At 39.7% G+C, this 18958-nt stretch overlaps 1 protein-coding gene across 5 annotated transcripts in view; it reads left to right on the top strand.

The window, feature by feature from the left end:
* Positions 1–18958, top strand: part of lama2 (laminin, alpha 2) — a 156130-nt gene that overhangs the window by 28656 nt on the left and 108516 nt on the right. For all 5 annotated transcript variants that reach the window (XM_067481811.1, XM_067481810.1, XM_067481809.1 and 2 more), the window contains exons 2-6: positions 2873–3043; positions 4816–4928; positions 14621–14672; positions 15962–16152; positions 18762–18941. In XM_067481811.1, the coding sequence (XP_067337912.1) occupies positions 2873–3043; positions 4816–4928; positions 14621–14672; positions 15962–16152; positions 18762–18941 (707 nt within the window). The remainder of the gene's footprint in view (positions 1–2872; positions 3044–4815; positions 4929–14620; positions 14673–15961; positions 16153–18761; positions 18942–18958) is intronic.

Below are 18958 nucleotides of genomic sequence, written 5' to 3'. Positions count from 1 at the left end.
ATGTGTGTGAGAATGTGTACACATGTGAGAGAGGCTTTGGGTGTCTCGGATGTTCTTCACAGTTCATCAGTGCTGACATCTGGCCAAACAGCTGGACTCATCTAGACAAACACATGCAGTGTCCACACTGTACCATTACTAGACACATATTTGCATGAGATTTTATGTTTGCATATCAGTGCACATGTTGTTTAACGATAAAAACTGGAGGCTTTAAATCAGGACTGGAATATCTGATGTAATGTTATGCATTTATGTGTTTTTTTTTTTTAATCTTTTGTCCAGACAGGAAATGTGAACCATGTGTATGTAAACTATTCCAGTACTTGTCTAGAATCTTGTCATTCACTGTGAGACTAATGTGCTTTTATTATGGGAACAGTACAGTTTTTTGTTGATCGTAGGCTTTGGGAAATTGTAAAGGCTCTTTTTCTTCATTTCCCAAATTAATACCTCCATACTGAAGAAATTAAGCGGTAATTGCTGCTACTCTGCCATCAAAAAACCCCAGCTGATAAAATGTTGCAGGGATTAAACAGGCATGTACAAGCCCCAATTCCAACAAAGTTGGGACAATGTGTAAAATATAATTAAAAACAATCATAATCTAACATAAACAGCATATCAGATATTGAAACTGAGACATTTGAACATTTCATGGAAAATATTTGATGGCAGCAAAACATTTCAAAAAGGTTTGAAGAGGGTGATGTTCATCATTGTGTAGCATCCTTTCTTCTTTTGACTGTCGGTAAATGTCTGGGAAGTCAGGAGACCAGAATTTTAAGAAATTCAGTTTCTGAATTTCAAATGTTGAATCATCTGACCACAGAACAGTTTTCCATTTTGCCTGAGACCATTGTAAATGAGCTTTGGCCCTGAGAATCATGCCTGTCTTTAATGCAATGCTGCCTGAGGGCCTGAAGATCACACGCATCCAGTTTTTACCTTTGAACTTTGCAACCAGAGATTCCTGCTGATTCTCTGAATCTTTTGATGATATTATATACTGTAGATCTTCAAAGTTTTCGCAATTTCACGTTGAGGAACATTTTTCTGAAATTGTTTTGGTGCAGTTTTTTGCAGATTGGTGAACCTCTGCCCATCTTTACATTTAAGACCCTCTTTCTCTCTGAAATGCCCTTTTTATACCCAGTCATGTGTGTTGCTGGGTATAAAAGGTATAAAATGTTGCTGCCCTGAAATTCAAAATGAACTAATATTTTCAATGAAATGTTACAATTTCTGTTTTAACATTTGATGTCTTTTATGTTCTATTGTGAATAAAATATAGGTTGATGACATTTGCAAATCATTGCATTCTGTTTTTAATTTACACATTTTTGATTTTTTACTTTTTTATTTACATATTTCACATCCACTTTTTTGGAATTGGGGTTGTAGTTTTTTTCTCAAGTAGAAGGGAATACGACTGTGCAGTATCAGATCTTTCACAAAAGATCATGATAACTTCTCCCTGTGAAGCTTTTATTGTGGCCGTAATCAATTTATCAATGATCAATCATTTTAATATTGTGCATTTTCAACTGATTCAATTGGTTTATTTTAGGGTTTAATGATTGTCAGAATTTTTTATTTTCGATCACTAAGATCTCAGTACTGTATCCAGATAATAACAAAAGGTTATTGCTGAATAGCACTGATCTTGTATCAAGATCAGTGGTTTTTGTTTTGTTTTTATAATGAACCACTTTTCTCATGGTAATTTTTGACAAGTTGTTCTATTGAATGACTTCTTATATAAATTTAACTCAACAGTCTCCAAGAAGGGGTGCACAAATGATAAAAACAGTAAAGATATTACATTATTGATCACTTTCAGTATTTCTGTTGAAACTAAATCTGTGTTTGTTTGAGTTTTTATGTATGGTTCCCAAGTTTACATTCTGACAGCAGCGAAAATTATCCAGGAAACGGGAAATAATGCCTGAATAATATAATGTACATTTGAGTCCACTTATCCCGTGAGTTCAGGGTCACCACAGTAAATCATGATTCGCATGTTGATGTTTTGCTTGGACCGGTACTGCACAGCTGGGGGTGGGAATGTACTGTTAGGGGTTCAGTGTCCTGCCCAGAGACACTTTGACTTATAGCCGGGACCGGGGATTGAACCACTGACCGTGTGGTCCATGGATGACTGCCTTACCAACTGAGCTACAGCAGTGTAGGCCCACAGTGTCTTTTTTGGCATGAACGCATCCCAGCTCTCGCTATTTGTAGAGGAGTAAATGATGATATTTGCATTAGATTGTACCCAAAATATCACATTAATGAGCTCAAACAGTATAAATCACTTGTCCTCTCCCACATGTTCCGGACATTACTCGTAACCTCTGTACAACTGCTGCCTCTCCCTAAACAAGACTACACAAAGTACAATTGTAATGAGTGGAAATACAAAACTTCTATGCAAAGCATGATGTGTGAGGTGTCACAAGTGTCCCCCCACTGCATTTGGCTGCTGACAGCCTTTTTTTGTTGTTGTTGTTTTAAAGAATGAAGCTTGTCTGACCTCATTTGAACTGACCTGAGCCTGCGACTAGTGATGATCTGACTACACTGTTAAGAGCTGCAGTTTCCTGCGTCGTGTCATTTAATGGATTAAAAGGAGTTGGCTGACATTTTTGAAAAACTGTATTTGTTGTCAAACTTACAGCAATTAAGAAGATTGGTGTATGTCATGAATGAAGGATACTTTCCCAAATATCGGACCTGTATTTGTTCTTGTTTACACCAGAAGGAGAAAAGCTGTTGCACCTCATGTAGCAGACCTCACTACTAATGCGTACAGATGCTTTTGTTACATCATCTGTTTGGGTGTTTGATTGCCTGTGTGATTTCCTCCCAGGTCTGTTTCCGGCAGTGCTGAACCTGGCGTCCATGGCAGATATAACGGCTAACGCTACCTGTGGTTCAATGGCTCCAGAGATGTACTGTAAGCTGGTGGAACATGTACCAGGCCAGCCTGTGAAAAACCCTCAGTGTCGAATCTGCAACCAAATGAGTGTAAACCAATTTGGTAAGGGTATATACACACACACACACACACACACACACACACACACACACGTGCGTGCGTGACTTATGGCATAGTGATTACAGTAATTAATCAAGCTAGATAAGTTAATTAGAACCCAATTGGCCAGATGTTAACCAATCATTTTGTCTGAAGTGATAATTAGCAAATTAACTGAGGAATCTACTGCAATGGCACAAGATGACAAAGCACAATGAGCATGCTATCATAATTTAACAGTTAACTAGACTCATAGTCATTCAACCCCTCTGTCAGTCAGTGAGTCAGTCAGTCACTAGTAAACAGTGATTGGTCGGTCACCAAACCACTTAGTCACTAACTGTGCAGTTTGTGGACTAGAAAGTCCAGTTACTTTTAGTTTAGTATAGTTTAATCCTGTTGTCAGTTAGTGTAACAGGTGGTGAAGGTGAGAGAGGAAAGGAGGAAATAATATAGTGGTGAGAAAGCCGAGCAGCAAGAGAGTGAAGGGTGAGGAAGTGAAAGATGAACTGAAATTATTCAAATACATCTGTCTCCTAATACTAAGATTGAAGACATATCTTTTTAAAATATAATTTAAAAATGTTGTTGTTGTTGTTGTTGATGTTGGATTCTTGTATGGAGTTAAATGAGAATTGAATTAGTACAGTTACATATGTCCATCCGACATGAAGTTAGAGGCAGGAGAGGGTGAGCTCGGCATGGATGCATTGGGAAAGGAGTGGTCAGCATCTTTTTGAGCTTCAGTCTTTATGCTCTGCTAACCTAAGGAAAAAAAATTGTTTCTTGGTTTCACATTTGTTGAAAAGTAATCCCACGCATGAAAATCTTCTCAAAAACATAAAGTCAGTGAATTTGTAAAACAAAAGTCAGTGAATTTGTAGCATATATTCCAGTTTTGTACGTACACTAAGTCAGTTACATCAGCACCACGTGTTCACTCATCTTTTGATGCTTGGGAAATATCAACAGAATTGCATTTTAATCAATTGTCAGCCTTCATGTTTTTCTACATACTGATTAACAAGGATTTTAAACCTACAAATGCACTTTAACAGATTAATTAAGTCATTTCTGGCAGATGGAGTTGGGTTTTCAGTAGTTTTAGAATCCCTTATGTTACTTGTAAGTGGAAAAATAATTATGTTTATTTGCCTCAGAAGGAAATGAAGAGTAAAGGGGAAGGATGGTGTATAAAAGAGGAAAGTGAATTTTACCAAAGGAGCTTCTTCATCTTGCCAGTGATAGTTGCCATGGTTTTTAACAGAAATGTCACACTTAAATAGCCAAGTGTTTGACAGCTGCCAGTCAAACTGAAACAGTACATCTTCTGTTAAAAATACTCTCCCACATATGGAAAAAGCCATCACACAACAATCCTGCATACGGACTATGTTTAAAAAAGTCACCTTTGCCATTATAAAGTGTGTTTTATCTGGTTGTTCCGTTAAAGCTATTGTGTGGAGTAGTAAAGACTCCCAGGAGTAAATTCTACAGAAAGGTTAATGTTCTTTTTATTTATATTTTTTAATTCAGAGGTGAAATGAAACAGAAGGAAAATCTGTTATTCTTTTCTTTTTAATTTTTTTGGTAAGTAGGAAATATGCTTTTCATTATTTTATTTTTGAATATTTAAATAGAATAAAAAAAAACTGATTTACCCCTGCCCTCATACTGCTTTCTCTGTGTGTGTGTGTGTGTGTGTGTGTGTGTGTGTGTGTGTGTGTGTGTGTGTGTGTTTGTGTTTGTGTTTGTGTGTGTGCGCGCACGCACAGAGCGTCATCCCATAGAATATGCTATTGATGGGACGAACCGTTGGTGGCAGAGTCCCTCCATAAAAAATGGAATGGATTACCACTATGTGACTATCACCCTGGACTTGAAACAGGTAGACACACACACACACACACACACACACACACACACACACACACACACACACACACCTGTGAGCTTACTGTATTGACTTTTCTCACCTCATTTCCTGGAGCCTTTGCCCACCCTTGAACCTTGCAGTAACAAACACCCCCTCTCTGTTGCCCTTCCTCTCAAAGACCAACAGCTGTGGTCAGCTAGGCTTCATGATGGAAGAGGTTTTAATGTTGACCTGTCATTATTGGAATCCACTGGAACTGCCATAGATCAAATTAAGCCACATCCTCCATTTTCCTTGAACAAGCAAATCATTTGTATTTATTTTCTTATATCAAGGTTTACTGATCAAAACACTGGTCAAAACATGAATAACAAAGATTTAGATCTCATAGATCTTTCATATTACACATCCCAATGCTGGAGAATGAGGTCCCTGCATCAGCCCAAGCTAAGAAGTCAAAGTCAACACTCCACAAAAGCTTTTTGACACATTTGGAAGATGGAAGAAAGCTCAGGAGTGTTAGTGCCACTGTTTTCAGATGGCTGTTGGGTCCACAAACTGAAGATGCCTATAACACACAGACAGTAAACAACACACTTATGCAGGAATTCAAAGATCTCAAACCCTTTCAGCCTGAAAAAAAAAAAAAAAAGCCTGAGTATACATTGGAGTATTTCAGATAAAGCTCATGATACACATAAGGAAATGAGAATACACAGACATAAAAGCAGTGACAAAACTTATTTATTTGTTTTAATGCCAATCGCCATCACAGACATCTGGAAAGAAGGTGAAACAGCAGCCATCTTTTGCTGGAGTGGTGTGACCAGTGAATACATTTACGCTGCCACACACAGTGTCATGCGTGTTTGCTGACTTTAATGTCCGTGTTGGAGCTGGTGACTGATGTGTTTTAATACTTAATGTTCTTGCACACAGGCTAACTTTTATCGAAATCTACAGCAAAATAATGGAGGGGGCAAATGATTAATTGAGTAATTACTGACAGGTAGCTTACAAAAACCAAAATCTTCCATTTATCACTGTCATCTTTAAAAGCATTTCACAACCAGTAACACTCTACTGAGCCAGTTCAAACAGTCACCATATAATGTTTGATATGGACATAGCCTTCAGGTCGTCCATCTGACTCTAAAATAGTAATTCTTGTTTTTTCTTGTAATTCTCTTTTTCATTTGAGTAAATGCCTGTTTGTTTGTTGTCCACTGTCATGGTTTTTATTCCACTCATGAAAAAGGTAAAAGATTTGCACAAATAATCTTCAGCTTATTTGGTTTCAGCATTTATTAGGGGCCCACCTCTTATTTTTCCTAAAACAAAAAAGAAATCGCCCATCTGAATGCAAAATAAGAGAAGGGCTTCGCAATTATGTAGTAAAAGTTGTGAAGGGCAGAACATTTCCAAAACATTGTGCATTAACCGGCCACTTTTTTTAAATCACATTGTATCACACTCTCTATACAGCACCAGAAATATAAAAGAAATGTGAATATTTCAAATAAGCTACAGCAATTATGAAAAAATGACTGCTGCGCCAATGTTGTCAAAGTTCCTGCAGTTTTTTTTGTTTTTTTTTAATTCTGTAAAATGGCTGCCTCTACAGAAAGGTCAATGTTATGGAAAGATTGTGGTAATGGCAATAAAGTCGAGTTTACATATGGTAAATTATTTGGAGTTTGGTATGTTTAAAAAAACTACGTGATTTGTTGTAAGGATGTGGCTTGTTTGGTGCTAAATCTGTGTAGACTCGCTCCTCCAATCTCAGTTCTGCCATTTCCTGAGAATATGTTTACACCACAATTCAATTTACCTTCTTGCATGTAGCTGAAATATTCATATGCTATAAATATAGAGGTTATTTGGACATGAGATGGTTTTTGCAACCAACTTCACTGGAAAAGCCTGTAAACAATCCTCCTCTCATCAAGTACCGTAACTCTCAGTTTATTAATTCAATTTTGTATTTATCTGAGAAATAGTAGATCAACCTCACACTGATTTGGATTGATTGACTATATCATTTACATTATCAATAAAGTGTGTGTGTCTGTGTGTGCGACAGAGGGACTTGATTAGTCCAATGGAAATGAATGTCCCTTGAATTTCCCTTGTGACCACAGTCATCTTACTCTGAAAGTGTGTGTGTGTGTTTGTGTGCGTGTGTGTGTGTGTGTGTGTGTGTGTGTGTGTGTGTCTCGCATGTGACATCACCACCCTCATTTCCTCTCGTTATTGTTGAGGCTCTCTGGAAGGAAAGACTCAGTAATGAGAGAAAGTGGGAGCCGAGGGTCCGCGTGTGTTGTTATGTGCAGGTGAAAGAAGGAACGTCTGCAGGTTCTTCATCATATTCAGATGAATTATTAAATTGTAAGTGTTCATGCAGATGCATCTGACACTAGAAACCTGTTGAAGAGGGTGGAGGACCACCTTATTTCATATAGATTTTCATATAAATCATATAGAAAATTTCATATAGCTTATTTTTATTTTTGTAATTATTGGTCTGTTACACCTCCAGTCGTTCCATATAAAACCAAAATGCATCTCAAATATGTGAAGAAACGTGTTGCCAAGCGCCTATAGAAATTACTAATAGATTAGGACTGTTTTACCATTAGGGTTTAAAGACATTTTGCCATGGCGACAATTGTTTATCAGCTTCAGAGGGGATTTGGTTAAATTGGTGTTGTTGGGGAAATGCAGTGGCCAGTTTGGACAGTTTGACTGAGGTTGTCAAACCATACACCAACTTTACTCTCTTGGGCTGTGAGGAGAAGCTGGCAGAGACAGATCAGGGTACCGAAGGAAGCTGTCAGTAAATGGGCTTTCATTACCCTCTCACCCACTCACTCACTCACTCACTCACGCACGCACACACACACACACACACACACACACACACACACACACACACACACACACACACACACACACACACACACACAGAGTCACTGACACTGTCACTAGCACTGTCTACACTCCGCGTCCTGGTCAAAAACACCTTGTCAAAGCAGATGCTCGAGGCTCACCTACTTGAAATCAGTCTCCATAAGAACTTGATGATCCTTTACCTGACATATGACATATCAATCTGTTGGAGACATTTTGTGATTTCTTTTTGTAAAAAGTCATAGGAAACCTCAAATGTAACCACACAACCTACCTGGTGCGTAGATTAAGTTGCTTGTCTTAAAGTGGTAATGATTAGGAACATGAACACGATGTACACTCAACTTTTAGCGCCAGAAAAATATCTTTACTCTTAACAGAGAGAAGTTAAATGACACATCTGTTGCACTCAATAAAACTTTGTTGGTGTAATTTTGGACAGTAGCTCAGGCCAAAGCAAGAATGTGGGAGTGATTGCAGCATCTGGTGTTTTGTGCAGACTAAAGCCTATTTAAAAAGCCTAAGGCCAAATTACGACCAAGTCTGCGTGCGAGTGTGTTAGTCTGTGGGTGTGTTTTTTTTTTTTTTTTTTTTTTTACGTGTGTGTTTGGAGCAGATCAGAGGGAGAAGGAGACTTAAAGAGAATGGATTTTAAATTGGTTGTTACACACTCTGAGGCTGTTTCTCAGTTTTATCCAGAGGCCATTTTCTGTGAGTGATACACTCCATTGCAGCCTCTTCTGTGTGACAAACACAATAAACTTATTATATTTCATATTATTTTTGATTCAAAATCTTTAATTTCTCCACAGTTTTTAATAGGAGCGCAGTGAAAAATGACTGCTTGGCTCCATTGAACATCTATTGCTTGTTTGACTGCCGAATTTAACACAGGCTGTTTGCCTGTGTTAAATACGGCAGTCAGGGAAACTGGGATGTTCATGCTAGAACACGGCCAAAAGCTCCTTTATTAGTCTAGTGAGATTTACATTTAGTCATTTAGTAGATGCTTTTTTCCAAAGGGACAAGTGATGTGCAAGGCAGCAAAAATCAAAGTCAAGGAGAAAACATAAAAGCAAAGTCCTATCGGAAGAAGTCTTTCATGAGATGTAGGTGCAGGAAAGAGCAGATAGGACATTTTTATTTATTTATTTATTTATTATAGATTTAAGTACATAGGAAGGTGCGGAAGAGTTCTGTTTGCAGCAGTTTTTTAAATGTTGGGAGTGAGGTTGTTGAGCGTGCAGAGTTTGATAGCTTGTTCCACTATCATGGGATCACTGAGCTTAAGAGTTTGGCTTGGTGTCTTCTGTGTGGCGCTGGGAACACCAGACATTGTTCATTGGCAGAGTGCAGTGGAAGGGAGGAATTGCAGACTTGAATAAGGGACTTGAGGTAAGCAGGAGCTGTTGAGTTGACCACCCTCTAGGCAAGAGACAGAGCTTTGAACCTTATGTGAGCAGCTACAGAAAGCCAGTGTAGAGATCTGACGAGTGGTGTGATACGAGTCCTTTTTTGGATGATTATAAATTAGGCGATTACCCTTCTGCAAGGGTTTGATTGTGCAGATATGACCAGCGCCTGCACAATGAGTTGGGTTGTATATTCCGTGAGGTAGGGTCTGATCTTTCTGATGTTGTAGATGGCAAATCTGTATGTCTTAGAGACTGAGAAGATGTGGTCGCTTAAGCTCAGTTGGTTGTCAATGACCCCCAAATTTCTGTCCGACTTAGTGGGGACAATCACTGCAGATCCAATGCTGATACTGATGTGTTTTGTCGAAGGTCTGGCTGGGAAGACAAGAACTTTGGTCTTGGAGAGGAGATGCCTTTCTTATCCAAGCAGAGATGTCATAGAGACGGGCAGAAATGCGTGATGATAAAGTGAAGTCCTCAGGTCCTGAAAGGACAGGGAGAGCTGTGTGTTGTCACCATAGCAGTGATAGGAAAAGCCATGTGAGCAGATGATAGAACCCAGGGATATATTATAGATGGAAAAAAGAAGGACCAAGAACTGAACCCTGTGGCACACCAGTAGAGAGGATATGAGGGTTGGAAACATGCCCCTGCCAGGCTACATTCAAGGTTTGTTCCGATAAGTAAGACGGATGCCAGGCTAGAGCTGATCCTGAGATGAACAAGTCAGAGAGTGTGGACAAGAGGATCTGATGGTTCAGAGTGTCAAAGGCTGCAGATAGGTCGAGTAGTATTAAAACAGAAAACTGACCTGTGGCTTTTGCAGCCTGCAGAGATTCCACAACCATCAGGAGTGAGGTTTCTGTGGAGTGACCACTCTTGAAGCCAGACTTGTTGACATAGAGGAGGTCATTCTTGGAAAAGAAATTTTGAAGCCTGCTTGTTCTATGATCTTGGTCAGACATTGAAGGAGAGAGATGGGTCTGTAATTCCCTACAAGGGGAGGGATCAAGAGAAGGCTTCTTAAGCAGTGGGGTAATCCGGACCTGCTTGAATGACATGTGTTGATGATTTGTGTAATAGCTGCCATTAGTGTTGGTGCAACTGCTTTAAAGACAGTGGAAGGGATCGGATCCAGAGAGCAAGAGGATACATCATCCTCCTTCGGATTTGAAAATGAGGACAGTGATGCAGTGTTAGAAGAAGTTAGCAGGATCTGGAGGTGAGAACTGTGAGATGATGGCTGCCACCTTATCGGTAAAGAAGTCGACCAAGTTGTCGGCAGTGAGAGAGGTGTATGGAGGAGGTTGGTAGATGAGTGATTTGAAAATGGAGAACAGCTTTCTGGGTGTCTGTGGGGTTGCTGAGCTTGTCCTGGTAGTATTCAGTCTTTGCCCTGGTAATACTGTGACAAGAAGACATAAGCAGACCCTGATATTCAATAAGAGTAGATGGATTTGTGGCACCTCTAAGCACTCTTGAGTGTGATGCTTTGCTCAGGGATCCAGTTGTTAAGCCACGGATTTGAAGGTAAGGGACGAGCAGGTCTAAAAGACTTGGGGCAGAGACTGTGCAGAGGAGAGCAGGGATCTGTTGAAAAAAACCATGTGAAACAGGCTTTCCAGAGTAGAAAAGGGCTAGTGCAAAGCAAAGTGTAAGAAGTTAGGAATAAAGTTTCTTATGGTGTCCTCGCACAACTCGCTGGTCTTTAGACAAGGAGGGCTGAAGCTGAAGCACCACAACAGGTGACTTCAATATGGGCTACAGCTGAAACCATCCTCTCTTTGAAACCAAACTAATTTGTGTGCCTTTGTTAGGTACCAAAGGTGTGAATGCTCTGTGGTTACTAAGCTGAAACTAGAACAAACAACAGACAGAAGACTAAATCAGCAGACTCAAGAGAAATGACTGAAACTCAGTTACCTCCGAAACCAACAAACTAATTTCAGTGAGATGGTAACATTTTATTTAAAGTGGCAGTGAAATGTAATGAGTCTGCACGCTAGTGATTTTGATGATGGCACATCCACCTGTGTGTCTGCACTGTATGGTTCACTTGTCTGATGTGGCTCATTCTGCTTTTACACCACTCTTCTGATCAGCATTTGGTGCTTTTGTGCACAAAGTCGACTGTAATTGGTTGGATGACTATCTGGAATAGAAGTTGGATGCCAGTTTATCGGGCCGTAGAGATTTTAACAATTTTCCATGTGCATGGCCTGTAAACACCAGCTGTTCAGTCAAGCCACTGTCATCGAGTGTCCAAATCACGCTGAGACAAAGTGGATCCTTAAGTCCATGTAATTGTAGGCAACACATACATACTGGGCGCAGGGCGTAAATGGACTGATCGAGCATTAAAATAAACATTATAATTGCTCATTTGGCTTGGTGGGTTTTTTGGCTGGTGCTCAGGTAATGCCGTACCCGCTTCGTCTCAAATATGTACAATGGCTGCAATCAAATCCTTAAGACTTTTTGGAAATAAACATTGATCTGTATTGCTTAAAGTATCAAAATCTCTTTGTAAGCCAAAATGCAAGACTCTACCGCTTATAAAACAGGAGTCTAAATGCAATTTTGAAGTCCTTATTTAATTAGGGAATAATTTTCCTCCAACTCTTCAGCACTTCAGTTTGAAGTATGAAATGTAAAAATGAGCTCTTTGAGTCAGAGGTTTATTTTAGAAGTGCAGACATATGCATCAGATGGAAACAAACAAAAGAAAAGAACAAATTACACATCGTGACTTGAAGGATCAATTAGTCACAAATTGTTTCACTCTTTAACTTTAGTTGTTTAAAAGAGAAAGCAATGGTATTTTTAGCTTGCAGATAAAGCCAAGTCCTTTCCTCTGAGATGTACATTTTTCTCTTGAGAATTTACATCAGATACTGAAGCTGGAGCTTGGCCCAGTTGGACTGCTTCATATACAGACTGACAACTTGGAGCCAGTCCAGTCAGTAGTGTGAATGTCACCGTTTTGTCACTCATCTTCTCATCACACATCTTTTTTAGCTACTTGTTCTAAACCGTTGCAATCAAACATCTAATGCACTGTTAAAATAACTTCTGTGGCTACTTTACTTACTACTGCTACTGCTACTGCTAACCTCAAGATCGGTCTAGAAGCTAAATAGTGCAGAGGTGTGTGGCCCTCATTGTTCACTAACATCATGCTGCAGGGTTATTGATATTGTGTCTTTGCACCACTGCCAACTCAAAAATACATGAAAACAGACTGAAGACTAAAGAAGCATGTGTGAGATTCTCCCAAAGAACATATTTGTTTTACATCACAGTACACAAGAAAATATTTTTCCAAAAAACAAAATCACTTGTGATTTCAATTTGACTTAAAGTATCAGTCCTCTAACACACAACAAAGACAACAGACTTAAGATCTGAACTCTATGCCAATATACTGTTATTAAATGAATTCAGAAGAAATCTACAATCATTTTATTCATGTTTTTGCTTCGGTTTGTTTAGTTGTGTTTATCCAGTGATGTGATTTTGTTTGGTTCATAATAATTTACATTAATGAGGTCTCAAATGCAACCTGATGAAACTTGCAGACACCCTGCTGCCGATTGGAGCTGCAGTCCAGAAGAAAAAGAAATCCGTAAGAAAAGCGACTCTAACCAATTCAAATTTGAAGGCTCATAATATGATCTGTCCATGACATCATCTCACTATAAACTTTGACAATAAATGTCACGCAAGGAAGATCCACATTTACACAGCAGCTGTGCGATTTCTGGCAGGACAGTTATTGGTGTTTATTAGTTGATGCTCTGTCGAAGGGGGAGAAATTCTCTAGTCTGATCCATGTGGTATCAAAACATAGTGTATGACACACTGCAGCCTTCCACACAAACACACACACACACACACACTCTGCATTACTTAGCTATAGTCATCCATGTTTAGCTGCTGGATCTGCCTAGCTGTCACAAAACTACAAGCTACTGCTGGGAGCTTTTCTCTCTCACTCACTCACTCACACACACACACACACACACACACACACACACACACACACACACACACACACACACACACACACACACACACACACACACACCATTTCGTCCTCTGTCTGAGTACAGGTAACAGTGGCCCTTTGTAGAGAGTTTGAATGACTGCTATAAGGTTACCCTGAAATACACTCTCTCTCTCTCTCTCTCTCTCACTCTCACATCATTCTTCCTGTTCTAATTGCTGAAATGTGACACTGCTTCCCACATCATGAGAAGAAAGAGAGATACTCATAGTGAGAATGGATGGGCTGGAAGATGTTGTGGTGAAGAGACAGGGAGTCAGCATTTGACCTACATCCAATGTCTGTGCCCATCTGCCTGTCTGTATGTCTGCCAGTCTAGTTGGTGATCAGGCTGTAGGAATGTCAGTCCAAAGAAAAACAGTCTGGTTATTTCAGTATTTTTAAAATATAACTCATTGACATGAGTTAAACTGGGGGCTCTCAATCCTGGTCCTCAAGGTCCCCTCCCCTCATTATTTTTCAAGCTCCCCCTCCCCTACCCACTGCTAATTACCTGGATCAGGTGTGTTCAGCCAATCAGACAGTGGAAGATACTAATTCAGTGTAATCCTCCCTCATCTAAAGGGTTGTTTTCCAGCTTCTGATTGATTGAACACACCTGATCCAGGTAATCAGCAGTGGAGAGGGCAGTGTTGGCAGCAATATTGGGAACAATATTGGGAGAAGTGTTTAGCAGCAGGGTTAGCAGGAAGGCTAGCTGGAAGGGTAAAAGCAGCGTTTAACTGCAGGTTTAGCAGTAAGACTAGCAGCAAAGCTAGCGACAGTGTTTCACTGCAAGGCTAGCAGGAAGGCTAAGAGCAGCGTTTAGCTGCAGGGTTAGCAGCAAGGCTAACAACAATGTTTAGCAGCAAGGCTAGCAAAAATGTTTAGCAGCAAGGCTAGCAGGAAGGCTAACAGCAGTGTTTAGTTGCAGGGTTAGCAGCAAGGCTAACAACAGTGTTTAGCAGGAAGGCTAGCAGCAGTGTTTAGCAGCACGGCTAACAGCAGTGTTTAGCAGCACGGCTAACAGCAGTGTTTAGCAGCACGGCTAACAGCAGTGTTTAGCAGCACGGCTAACAGCAGTGTTTAGCAGCACGGCTAACAGCAGTGTTTAGCAGCACGGCTAACAGCAGTGTTTAGCAGCACGGCTAACAACAGTGTTTGGGGCAGGGGTTCTTGCAGACCGGTAATGAGAACCCCTCAGTTGTAATCTCTCTTCACTCCTGTGTTTATTACGTACAGTATAAGGCTGGAAGAAATATTGTTAGCACAGGTACCTGTGTATTACAGGTTAAACTGTTGCTCATTTCTTTTCTCTCTCTGTATTAATCCAGGTTTTCCAGATCGCCTATGTGATCCTAAAGGCAGCCAACTCGCCTCGCCCAGGTTGGTATTCTGCTTGTGTGTAGACAGCCACACACACTTTGAATGGTTCATATTTTTGGTTTTGCTTATACAATCACGCATTGACTGTGTTATAAAGTGCAATCTAGACACTTCCAGCCTAAATACAGTAATTATAGCACTTGCTCTTCTCACAGAGGATCCACGATTAATTTGAAGGTTTGCATTTAATAAAATGTATTTTACTACAGTTGTAGTCAACAATCAACAAATTACTCTCCTCTTGCTACTGTGCTGCCCCCCTTAAATGAACTTCTTTGCTCATTGTGTGTCTAGGTACACACACACACACACACACACACACACACACACACCTAGTAAAATTTGATGTTTGCCTATTCAGGTTTTTACTGGAAGCAGTTGTGAAACAAATCTAGTGATGGACAATAGGAATGAGACAAAGGATAACACAAGGATAACCTTCAACAGACCGTCCAATTATTTATTTTATCTCTTGCGTTGGGAAGAAACACTTGTGAAATACAACACAAAGTCCCTGCACAAATATCAGGCCACAAGAGTTATAATAGTGTGTAACAGACCCAGAATTTACTTAATTTTACATAAATTAGACTGTTGCAGTCTCCGTTAGCTCTTATGACAGTTTGAGTTTAATTGTTTGTGTGTGTTGTTTTGTTTTTGTTTTTTTTATTGGACAGGATTCCTGTTTGCCCAAACTCAATTAGATTGTCTTTTATTGTAAAGACCTATAGAACAGTGTTCAGTTTTGTGATTGGGTGGATCGAGCCATTCATTTTAACATGCACTGAGTTCATTAAACAGAAGGGGGGGGAAAAAAACATACTTGAATTTTAGAAAACACAAAAACAACATAAAATCACTTGAGAGCTAATGTTTGGCTCGCTCTTCAGAAGGGAATATCTTTGCACTGCTGCCAGGCTGCTTAAAAAAAATCTTCCTCACAGAAATCTTTGAGAGCACCTCTCCACACTAAGATATATTTTAGAGAATATTTCTAAAAAAAGATTAAAAAGAAATTACATGCTATAGCTTTATGTTGCATGGTGATTTGTAGGGCTGAAGCCCTTCACTTTTTTTTTTTTTTTGTTGTCAATGAACTCATGAGTTGAAATATCACTATTTGCCCCAAGATATGAAATTGAATGTTTTGTCAATTTTCTATGTATTTTAAGTAGGTGACCTTAACACTGCCTTAGATGTCCATTATATTTATTGACCTTCCCCCTCATCCACAGTACAGATTTGATGGATTTTATCATGATTGTCTTCATCAATACTTGTGTATGCAGGTAACTGGATCTTGGAGCGTTCAATAGATGGTGTTACCTATGAACCCTGGCAGTACTACGCCATCACAGAAACGGAGTGTGAGACGCGATTCAACATCGAACCGCGCAAAGGACCTCCATCTTACACCAGAGATGATGAAGTTATCTGCACATCTTTTTATTCAAAGATTCACCCTTTGGAAAATGGAGAGGTATCACTTGTATCACGCTGCTATTGTAACATCAGTGAATTTTAGTTAAAAGTAGCCAAAGCTGTTTAACTGTTTAATGCTCATAGGTTTTCTTAGTTGCATTTATAATTAACAACTATATTTATGTATAGTATCTTCAGTGACACATCAGTGTGATTTCATAAGCCGCTATAGGCACCAAACCAAATAATTGAACTCATAATATCGGTAACAATCCACTTTTTCTTTGTCAACACCTGACGAGATGGAACCGGATGAAATAATGTACAAAACACGAGGAAAAGTGAAATTGTAAAATTGTTGTTCAAGCTCCATCTAATGTTTGACCAAATGCACAGTGGACACTGAAGGTATATATGGCTGGCTTTTAAATTAATAATTTGATCACAGCTGATTTTACCAACTTGGGGCACAACTATATAGTTTTAATAACTGGTGAGAAAAGTCTGTTTTCAGCACATTAAAACACACAAAGTGAAAACGCACATCGTGCACAACTGTTGACTATTATGTTGCTTTGATCAGCTGTGTGCAGTTGGACCCAATAAGAACAGAGAGGCAACCCTGCTCACTGCCATAACTGACGTTAATGAAGAGAAAGCGGACTGTAGCACACAACACACACACACACAGACACACACTACAGTGAAAACAAACTAATCACACATCTACATCTCCCACACAAGCGTCTAATTGTAGATGCCTGTCTGAATGTGTGCACACATTTACATAGGTGTTGACGTGTGTGCATGCTTGCATTTGTGTGTTCAGTGTGTGTTTTCTTGTGTGTTACTGCATGTGTCTGTGTCCTGCGGGGGTGCGAGCTGGGAGATGTCATGAGCTCCAAGTAACGACGGAGGTGTCTGAATGTGTGTATGCATTTGGTGTGTGTGTGTGGAGGTCTTTGTGGGTGTGTGTGTATGTGGTTGACAGCTCCCTAGCTGTCTGATCACAGTGAAACCATAATGAGTCGTAGGCGATGTGTCACAGCATCGCACACACATTCACAATGTCACCCCACCACTCATCAGACACAAGCACGTAGACACACACACACACACACACACACACACACACACACACACACACACACACACACACACACACACAATCATCACCTTCGTTACTTCCAAGTGTGCAGCTTGCACCCATCAAGTGTTCCCCCTTCTCTCTCTCTCTCTCTCTCACACACACACACACACACACACACACACACACACACACACACACACACACACACACACACACACACACAGCCCACTCTGTAAGACTTTTTTGCAGATGCCAAATGTTGCTTTTGGCCACGTTAGTGAGACGGACAGATGGACAGTCAGCTATGCAGGCAGACAGAACCTCACACTCCTCATTATGTGAGCTGCTTGTTGATTATTGGTGATATAGAATATAATTTCCTGCTTCATGATTTTTACTAATTTATTTATTTAGTCTAGATCAATGTAAAGGTAGAGCAAGGGAATGAAAATGAGGTGTTGTGGTGCTGAAAGTAAAATAAATAAAACCCTGAAGGATGTGTTTAGGAACATTATTTAATGTTCCAGTTGATGTTTAGTCACTACATTATTCTATATCCTTGCAAACAATGGCAGGCTTGAAAATAATACTAACACTCGACTAAGGGGTGATAATCACACACACCTGCTTTGGACAGGACTAATCCTAACTTCAGTGACTGACAAAACCTCTTGTTAAAATACCAATGCTGGAGAGTTTAAGGCCCTTGATTATGTTCAGTGTTAAAAATAAAAATAAATAAATGAATAAATAAATTCTAGCTTCAATACAAATTAAGGGATTAAGTGGTGGTTAGGTTTAGGCAGCCAAAGCACGTGGTTGAGCTTAGGAGATGATGTGCTTACATTGTAGTTAATAACATGATGGATGTTAATTGCACATCAGTCACAGAATGCTAAGTAGAGTCTTCTACAGGAAAGTCTGACTTGTTGTTCTGCCTTATAGCATCAACCACCCTGACCTCAATGGTTCTACTTTCTTTTTTGTCTTTGGATATCAGTTCTGACATGAATGTTCACTAACACTAATTATTAGTATTAAAAAAGCCTGATTTGACTTTAATTGTACTTTAAAGTCGATGGATAAAGTTGTTAAATAGCTTTATTGTAATGAGTTGCCTCGTTTTTGTTAGAGAAGTGTTAATGTAACATGTCCAACATTGTCCAAGAATTTTATTAAACACAAATGACTAATTTCAGTCTAGTGTTCGGTTAATTTGTTGAATTATCAGTCTGGTTAAACAAATGGACACAGGAGTGGTTGGGTTTTTATTATAAGATTGATGTTCATCTTCCACCAGCTTTTTTTTTTTTTCCCCCAGACATTCACATATACACACTGACTTGAATGTAATAGTAAGACCAGCTTCAAGTAGTCCTTTTAAGTAGTGGTAGTGGAAACTCCTGTGCAAGGCTGAAAAGGCAAAAGGTCAAATGCTGGTCTATAGTGGAACAAAGACAAATCCCTGTGAGGCTGTGTTTATTATTTTTATTTATTTTTTGGTAAACTTATAAGTCACCTTCATTTATCGCTGCTGTTACATGTCAGTGTTTATCGCTCTCTCTGTCTCTGTATAGATCCACACATCTCTGATCAATGGTCGTCCCAGTGCAGATGACCCCTCCCAGGCACTGCTGAACTTCACCTCTGCCCGTTACATCAGGTTCGTGTTTCAGCGCATCAGAACGTTGAACGCTGACCTCATGACTCTGACATTACACAACCCCGAAGATATCGATCCCATTGTGACAAGACGGGTGAGGCTCAGCACACT

Source organism: Channa argus, chromosome 17 (genome assembly GCF_033026475.1).
Source record: "Channa argus isolate prfri chromosome 17, Channa argus male v1.0, whole genome shotgun sequence".
NCBI lineage: Eukaryota > Metazoa > Chordata > Actinopteri > Anabantiformes > Channidae > Channa > Channa argus.
The sequence above is the reverse complement of the archived record's forward strand: the minus strand, read 5'-3'. Positions and strand labels throughout refer to the sequence as shown.